This window comes from Hordeum vulgare, chromosome 1H (genome assembly GCF_904849725.1).
Source record: "Hordeum vulgare subsp. vulgare chromosome 1H, MorexV3_pseudomolecules_assembly, whole genome shotgun sequence".
Lineage (NCBI taxonomy): Eukaryota > Viridiplantae > Streptophyta > Magnoliopsida > Poales > Poaceae > Hordeum > Hordeum vulgare.
Genome location: NC_058518.1, coordinates 375,953,283 through 375,962,626, shown reverse-complemented (window position 1 = coordinate 375,962,626; position 9,344 = coordinate 375,953,283). Strand labels below are relative to the sequence as shown.

At 51.7% G+C, this 9,344-nt stretch overlaps 1 protein-coding gene across 1 annotated transcript; it reads left to right on the top strand.

The window, feature by feature from the left end:
* Nucleotides 1-6,436: 6,436 nt before the first annotated feature.
* On the top strand, nucleotides 6,437-7,755 carry LOC123411492. Its single transcript, XM_045104453.1, has one exon. The coding sequence runs from the start codon at nucleotides 6,620-6,622 to the stop codon at nucleotides 7,502-7,504; it is 885 nt and encodes a 294-aa protein (XP_044960388.1). The 5' UTR covers nucleotides 6,437-6,619; the 3' UTR covers nucleotides 7,505-7,755.
* The last annotated feature ends 1,589 nt before the right edge of the window (nucleotides 7,756-9,344 follow it).

The following is a 9,344-nucleotide window of genomic DNA, read 5'->3' as shown; positions in this document are numbered from 1 at the left end:
ATGAATGCGAATTACACACTATGGCATGCAATATACTGCTTGTCTCCGGTCCATGATGCAATCTCTTGAAACAGTAGAGCGTTTGTTCTTTTCAATTCAAACTATATTGTGTTGCAAGCCTAGCAAAACGTGTTCTTTTTTTCATACTCTCAATTTATACCTCAACCCCACCTCGTAGAAATTCTCGTGCTAAAGGAAGCATTCCAAGGACCACATCAGCACCCGCGTTATCAACAGAAATAAGTGCTCTTTTGTATGGCTGATCCTTCTTAAGCATTCTACTTTTGAACTTATCGAAGTCATCAATCTGAAACAAAAGATACCATCATTACAATTATCTGGTCATATATTAGTATAACTCGTAAAATATAATTTGGGTAACTCGTGCATTGCAATAACATTTGAATTTGAGACTTGGAATACTTGCCCGCCAAGGACGTTGCATCTTTTTGCGGCTCATGCGATAAATTTCTATTATGGTTCCTTGGTTGTAAAGGTCCACGCAAGCTTTAGACCCCCAATCAAATATGTTTGCAGCAAGGACACCTTCAATTAGCGCAAGCAATCTATCTTTCTGAAAACATCGAGCATAAAAGTAAAACTCAAACGAATTCATAATTCTAGAGATGAAGCTGAGTGTAGATTGCTGAACTACCGGCCAGCAGCATGTGGCCGTCAGAGAAGCATGCAAGCAAAAAAATCAACAAAAAGCTGCTTACCGTGGCACTGGCGGATGGGGCCAGAACAGATCTGATTCTCAGTTACACAATATGTGGCAGTTTATGAAATTTTTATTATTTTTTTGCTGCGATATTAACCAAAATTCTCAAAAAAAAAACATCTACGCGCTATGCCAATGGATAAAGAAGGGAAACATTCTGGTACTGATAGATGCATCGGTACTGATAGAAGTTGTTCCTCGTGAAAGTGAGAAGGAAGAGGCCTTCTCAACTTCATCGTCATTTTCAACATTCTTCGTAATTGCCAAACCATCATTTGAAGGTGTACATGTACCAACAATACGCGTTTAGCCAGTAAGAAAGTCCTAGTAGCCTAACACACAAGTTCATCCACATGACTAATGATGGCACATAAAAACCCGTTTCACTGGACCATCAAAAAGGGATACATCAAGTGCGGTGTGGTACCTGATTGCTGAACAATGCATTAGCAACATCAGTCACTTCTCCCCCACAATCTCCCTGCATTCCATGACCCAGTGACTGCTGTGACGCTTGGGCGCCGCCAGCCACATTCCCCACATGTACTTGCAGTCCGGGGTTGAGATTGTGATGATCTTCCTGCCGAGAGGGCTGCATCGGCTGCGCGAGCTTGCTGGTGGCGTCGTCCTCCTCCTCAATCGCCAGCTGCAGCAGCCGCAGCGTCTCCGACGGCGGATCCGCGGCACCCTGGTTGTTCCCCAGCGAGTTCTGCGACGCGCCGCGAGCGGAGCGGTGGCAGCCGAGCGGGGCGCACGCGGCGCGGGGCGAGTAGGGCGGGGGCGTCGACCGTGCGGGGCGCGCGCGGCGCGGGGCGAGCGGAGTGGCGGCGGCCGTGCTGGGCGAGTGGGGCGGGGGCGTCGGCCGTGCGGGGCGCGCGTGGCGCGGGGCGAGCGGAGCGACGGCAGCCGAGCGGGGCGCGCGCGGCGTGGGGCGAGCGGAGGGGCGGCAGCCGTGCGGGGCGCGGGGCGAGCGGAGCGGCGGCAGCCGGGCGGGACGCGGGGCGAGCGGAGCGGCGGCAGCCGAGCGGGGCGCGCGCGGCGTGGGGCGAGCGGAGTGGCGGCGGTCGTGCGGGGCGCGCGCGGAGCGGGTTGAGCGGGGCGGGGGCAGCAGAGCTCCATGGTGCCCACCCGCCCGCCGTTCCCCTATGGCTGCTCGGCCGCCTCCCGCGGCGGAGGCGCGAGGCGAGCGTCGAGCGACGGCGCCGGCCACGCGAGGTAAGCGGTGGGTGAGCGGGCGAGTGGGAGGTGGGGTGCTGATTTTGTGGGATTAGATAGGCACTCGTGATTACAGTTTCCTAATTGACTAGGCGTTCATTTTCCTTTGAGGAGGAGGTGGAGCACGGTCAACCTTACTTTAATTGGTAAATGCACACGGTGGTGCTGCGTGGATGGTGGAAAGCCGTTAGATTTTTATTTGTTAGCTAATTGTGTGGTGGTGATTGGTGTTTGTTTTTGTGGGGGTAATAGCTGTGTGTACCTAGGGAAGTTTACGTTTGATCTTTTATTAGTAGTATACATGATTGTATTAGTATCTCAAACATGTATGATAATTTTCGTGCGATAAGGAGCATCGGTGTTTTGTGTGCAAAAAAAAACAAATTATGGGTAACATTTTGGGATAACTTTTAGTGTTCGATTTGTTTTGTTTTTTTGCACAAGCCAAAATATTTTATCTTTTTGCCTCAAAATTTGCAGGTAGCATTTGGATGTGACTAGATAAACAAACAAATTTTGTTTTGATTTGTTTTCTTCATTTTAAACTTTTTTTGGGCCCGGGAGCATACGAAATGCATTTCCTATCAAAAGACGAGGAAACGCCAAGGGGCTACTACCTCATGATCTTCATGTCAATGGTATAATATGTTCTCCCTTTTTTTGTGTGCAAATTCATACGAACAATTGACTTAGTCTATATCAAGTGCCTTGATTTTAGATATGCGATTTTATGTTTGAGATCCAAGTCCTTCTACTATTGCTGGTGAAGAAATGATGGCCTCAGCTTAAGCAAGTCTTCACTAATTAGATACTCCTAATTTGTTCACAACAATGCAATTTGTTAAACTATTTTTTATTAAGGAATTTCCTCTCATGATAATAATGAATTTGTATTTTGTTTTAGATGTGGATTTGTGGCATACTTCTAACGCACATTGGTGTGCGTGGGAGTATTTGACTTATATAGGTATATTTAATGAGCCAGTTTTCTTTTTCTTTTTTGAGATAGTCACTTAGGTTTAGCCCTAGGCAGGCTCTAAGAAATCCTGGTTCCGCCTCTGCCATCGTCCGCCGTATATTGACCGATTTGATTAGTGCCTTGTCTGCCGTCTTCTGCCCTTCGGCTTGTGCCAATGTGATTATGTGATGACGAGCTAGTAGTACTAGTATCGTCGCAACTGGCGAGAACGTGCAAGCATGAACGCGTCGTCTTGCCACCTTCCTTCGCCCAATGCAGTGCAGGTGCGCACTGCCCTGCGCGGGCAAGGCAGAGCCAACTTTCACGAGTGCTTGCTGGGCCAACGAAAAGAAACGCCCCAATAAAGCTCGCGCGCACGCCGAGCCGCCGGCCCACATGCACATGTATGCTTGGGTCGTATTGTTTCCGCTCCACCATGCTGCTGCTGGGCCCAGTGACGGCTACTGCTGGGCCAAGGGGACAGCCGCACAAAGAGATACCAGGAGCCCGCCCCGGCCCGTACGTGCGCGCGCGTATCTACTCCTTGGCTTCATGCTGCCGCTCGTATACTTCGAACCAGAAGACTCTCTCTCTCTCCCTCTTCGTGGCTCTGTTTTTGTTGCCGTTGTTGTTGCCATCTCGATCCCTTTTTGTTTTCCGGGCTCCTTTTTTCCCAGGACCGGGCTCATCTTTCCGTGGCATTTGGATATTCCAATCCCATCCGCTGCCCTCTACCGTTTGCCCCCCTCCGCTTCCGGGCTCCTCTCCCCCCTCCCTCCTACCATCTCTCTCGCAAAAAATGCAAAAGTTGGCGCCTTTCCTGTTGGCCTTTTCCGACCCGGTCGAGGACCTGACCAGCTATGTGTTTCGCAGTACACTGGCTGGTGCACTGCAACTGCAAGTGGAGCTGGCCTGCCATTCTCTCTCAAAAGAAACAAGGAAAAATGCTAGTGGAGCTGCCAACTTTTTTCACCCGGCCGGTCTCTCGTCTCGCCCCACTAGCTTTCACCGCCCCGCCCATCCCCCGACCAGGATATCCATCCACCGTGTCAAAAGGCGCACGCCTCCCAGTTTAGTTTACCGATCATGGATGTGGATGTATGGTCTTACCATGACACCGATGTATAACCACGCAGGCATATACAGGTATACTCCACCATGTAGATGCTGATAAAATTTAATGTCAGTGGTAGTATATGTGTTAGCTACCACTGCAGGTAGGCAGGTAGCTAAACCTAGTGCGGCCCTTCTCTCTCGTGGGCGCCAAGTCAAGATAGACTACACACTCTAGCATATGCATATAGTAGTAGCATGAGTGTACGTAGAGGCAGAACAATGGCTTCCTGGCATTGGCAATGGTCGATCGGTCTGTGAGTTGGGCGGCCTGTTAGGTGCAACGGCAACGAGTGCTCCTGAATTCCCGACCCGTCGCGATGTAACACTTGCACCGCCCTCACTGGAAGCTAAGCTAGGATCAGTTAGGTGGATGTCCATATGCCAACACTACACACTAATCTCACTTGCACATCAGTCATTTAGTACTATTCTTCCTCTGCCGTCTTGCAGTCGCAAGTCGCAGGAATCAAGCCATACCTTGCGCAAGTTAAGCGCCCAACTTGCCATCTTTAACAGTCAAAAGCTGTTTTAATCATGCTTCAAAGCTGGCAATCCGAATCCGGCGGGAGAGTTGGCACCACGCCGTCCACGGGTCGAGGCAGTACACACTACAGACTTACAGAGCTTCAGATTGGGCATCATTAAGCATGCGTTAATGGAGGAAATTAAGCATCCGACGACCGTTCTTTCTCGTTGTTTGACGTGCAATGATGTGTCGAGATCTCTTTGGGGGAATGATCGAGGGGAGAACATCAATGGCGACGGATTTCGTTTTGGAATGACTAGCTCGTGTGAGCGTGCAGTCATCTGGGCACCATCATACCTTTGATCATGAGCTAGTATGTAGCTTTGCTTGGGTACTCGCAGGAGATAGGCCCATCGAAGTAGCCAACCTTAGATCGCGGTGTCTCATGTCCCGCCTTGCTGCAATCATGGCGCGCGTCAGAACCAATTAACACGTTGTTATTTAGGAACATAATTAAGCAAGTTCAATGTGTATACTGTATTCATGCTCTTGCAGTAGGTGCATTCTATATAGGCTTTCGTAGGTTTAGAGATTCCTGTCTCTCTTCTCTTCCTGTCCAAGTGAAGTTAATCAGTAGAAAACCGCCGACTGATTAATTATAGTTCAATAAACCCCATCACGATTGATTACATTATCGGCTCAATCTTTATATATGTACTCGCAGTGGATTTGCAGTTGGCGAGAGGTGGTTGAGGAATGAGATGTCGCAGCTGCTGCGTGCTGGTCAGTGAGAAACCAGTTCGAGAGGAGGGACACACAGATCTCTCTTATTCCCGATTCAGGATTGCAGCGTGATTAACAGAATCCTAGTCAGCTAATTAACAATCTAGATACTGTCGCTAGTAGACCAACAAGGCAACGTGGATGCTAATCCTGGGAGATTTGTCGCTAATCTGCTCGTGAACTTCCGCACGTGCTAACTTCCAAATCATTTTATCCGCGCCGCACGCAGTAGCTAGCCCTCGAACCGCCGACATTTCGCGAACCTTGTCCGGCGTTACTAACTAACTTCAGGGTTTCCGTAAATTCTGAAGCGGGATTTGGTTTGGCCCGACGCGCAGTTAATGGCGGCCGTTTTATCGGCAGCAGTGTTTACTCTCGTTTTTCGAATTCAAAAAAGGATGGTACTCCAGTAGTATTACTCCAACGTTCCCTAGATCGTCTTGGATACTTGTCTACTTTTCGCTTTTCGTACATTGCCAACATCTGTTCGAGCAGTAACGGAGAGGAGACAGTCAACAAAAAATAGCAAAAAGGGAAGCTTCTTTCGTAGATGCCCACATACCAGAAGAAGCACGAAGGAAAAACAGGGCCGGCGCGTGCCACAGAGCTCCAAAGAAAGAAGTGGAAAAGAGAGGCGGGCACGCAGCACACCACCGGCCACTGCTTCAGGAAAAGAAGCGAACGAGAAAGTGTGGGAAAATCCAAATGCAAATGATCACTCCCACCCTCACTCGCTTGGCCCGAGCAGGCGAACACGAGCTGGGCCCGGCCTCCACCCATCGCCACGAATCAGGTGAAAATAATGAGATTTCAAAAACGCAAACGGAAAAACCAAAGCAAATCGAACGCCCGGCACAGCTCAAAAGACCCAGCACAAAGTGCAGTACGTACGAGTGGTACATTGTCTCCATATAAGAAAATCAAATCGCAGTATAGTAGGGCGAGAGTACGTTGGTTCAAATGGAAAAAAAAGGTAGTACGGTACTTACTACAGCCAGGAGTAAGCATGAGGTAATCATGTCGGGCCGCCAACTTGCTCGCCTCTCGCTGGTGTGCGGGTCCCGCTGTCGGGGATGGCCAGGTTTCAGTGACGATGGGTTGATGTGAGTGGCGTGGGTTCGTGGAGATGGGACTGGTGGGCGGTGTGATGTCAGTGACACGGCGCTCCACGGCGCAGCCACCAGCCAGTGGCGGCCCGCCATAATAACGCCCGGAGCCAAGCGAAGCCAAACCAGCCGCGCCCAGGCCACCACCACTCGTTCCATACGCCCAGCGAACCACGAGCGAGCTCGGCCGCCGCCGGTTTCCCTCGACCGCGCGCTCTGTTCTTGGCTCGCTGTGCATTGCGTTGGCCGTCACAATGGCCACGGCATGGGTGCGGTCCCTGAGCTGCAGGTCGTACGGCGTGGCGGACGCCGTCGTCGCGCCGTCCCCGAGCAAGAAGGCGCAGCCGCTTCTCCCCGTCTCGTGCGGCGCCGCGGCGGACGTGCGGGACTCGGTGGCGTCCGCGCGGCAGGCGTGGAAGCAGCAGAAGCCGCGCCGGGAGCGGCGGACGGACGGGCCGCGGGAGAGGCAGCAGGAGACAGCGAGGCCGCGGCCCAAGAAGAAGCCCAAGCAGATGGCGGCCGCGTTCATGCCGTCGCCCGCGACCGCGCCCGCGAGCTCGGCGTTCCTGACCATGGCGGAGCTTCCGGAGGGCCACTCGTCGCGGCAGGTGGTGGAGCTCATCTTCTCGTCCGGGTGGGACCTGGCCGCCGCCGCCGCCGCTGGCGGCGCTCCGGAGGTGGAGGCGATGTTCCGTGTGCACAGCGGCGCGCGGGCGGTGACGCGGTTCGAGGAGGCCAGGGCGACGGCACGCGCGCACGGCGCCGCCGCGCGGTGCGGCGCCGACGGCAACGAGATGATGCGGTTCCAGTGCCGCCCGGCCGCGGGCGCGGGCGCGGGCGGCGTCTTCTCTGCCGGCGTCGCCACCTGCCAGCTCGGCCCGTCCGGCTCCGCGGTGCGCACCTTCGCCTGCAGCGGCGCCGCTCACGCCAGAGCCGCGCCGTCGCCCGGCGCGGGCCGCAGGGCCATGCTGGTGTGCCGCGTCATCGCCGGCCGCGTCCGGCAGGCGCACGGCGACGACATGCAGGCGCTCCGGCACCGCTCCTCGCAGTACGACTCCGTGGACATGGGCAACGGCGAGCTCGTCGTGCTCGACAGCCGCGCCGTGCTCCCCTGCTTCCTCATCATCTACAAGGTCTAGCCGCGCCCGCGCCCGCGCGCGCGCCAAATTAACCACCCCATCGTACCTAATTACCATCCTCTTTTTGTGTCGTGCTTAACATTCCTGAGCCGGCAGGCGATGCTGCCACTGTGCCAGTACGTAGAATTGACAGAGATCGTCGACCCAAGCCCTTGTGTAAAACAGTAAAAGATTGCTTTTTTTCTTTTTGCTCGCGTGGAATCTCATCTTGAAATGGTGTATAAAAATGTTCTTGCCCGTCTCACTTTTCACCGTCGATTCAAACATCACTCTCTGCATGCATGTACGAACTCCGTTCTGAAATTTTATCTTTTGTGGCGTCTTTCCCTCTTTTCCGGGGCAGGGATTTGTCGCCCTAGGTTTAAAGTTTTCTTGTCGCACAGCTCTCTCTCCCTTTGCCATTGCCAGGCAGTATTTGTCGCCGCTTGAAGGCTATTAGCATCCGTATGTGTTTTTTGTCAGGTAGGATATAAGAGGAAGTTGGCAACATCTTCAGAGGCCTGGCGCAAAGTTTACGGGCTCGTGGTCTGGTCCTTGGAGGAAGAAGAAAACGTCTGTCGTCTTTGGTCCCTTGCTGCCTGCCCGTATCCATCCCATTGCCAAAATCGCCATGCTTGGCTGCTTGCTATGTCGCGTTCTTGGCTCGTGATCACGCATGTCAGGAGCGGGTAGTACATTCTTCTTATGGTTGTCTTCAGGTGATCTTGCCTCTGGAGATGTTTCGCAGCATAGGTTTCAGTGTCAATTCTGTTGCTACTTCAGTATCACTAGATGCCCTGTTACGCCAACCGCTGAACTGGCTGATTCCAGGTGGTACTACCATACAATACCACCTTTTTCTTTTACGGTGATTGTATTGTTTGGTCTGTGTTGTTTGGTGGGTGGTCTTCATCTATCTTTGTTCGGCCATATGTCGTCTCATCTGTGTTTATATGCTACGGAGCAGTACCGATCCCGATGTGATTTTTCCCATTGTGCTTCTGGCTAGCATGTAGTATAGGACCAGCAAAAAATATAGCCCTGCAAGATTTCACCCCCTGGCTGTTGGATCTTGCACGTCCGGCGGTAGGGGGGTCAGGGCGTGAGTTAATTGGCATGGCATGTTGCGGTGTCTCTTGTTGAGGCACCGAATCCAGCTCACTGCAGTCGCATGCCTCACCGGACCACGCTCGGTGTGAATCATTGGGCAGACAAAGGTAGGAATCCTGGATAGACGCATAGGAACAAGTTCGTATGGCAAAATGGTAAATGCCTACAGTACATGTTAACTTTACTACTACTACTACTAAAAACATAAAAAAAAGACTTTACTACTATAGCAGTTAAGGACAACTCCCCTATCCGGTATTAGAAGAGGATAATTTCAGACCTCCTTTGGTTCATTGGGTAGAAAAATAATAGGAATATAAAAGTCATAGGAAATTAGATGCATGTATCTCAAATTCTATTAGGATTATGAAAGACGATGCTATTTGGTTCACATCATAGATTTTTTTTTTCATTGAGTCTAGGTTAATATTTATTTTCCTATGAAATGTGGATAGGAAGAATTCATCCATATTAATAGGATTCTATTTCTACCAACCAAAGGGCTCTAAAGGATTTGTTTTGATAAAAATCCTATCCTATGAAATTCTCACAAGATTTCCCCAAATCAAAGGAGGCCTTAGTTTTCCTCTTCTAACACGCACCTAGCCAGAGCAAAAAGTTCTTCTTGGCGTACACGTTAGGCTCCCCTTCCGCAAGGTTAGGGTTTCCTCTCCTCTCCGGTGATTTCGTCTCCTGAGAGTCTACCCGTCCCGATCGATCCCATTGCTCGGAGAAATTGATCGGCTGCTCC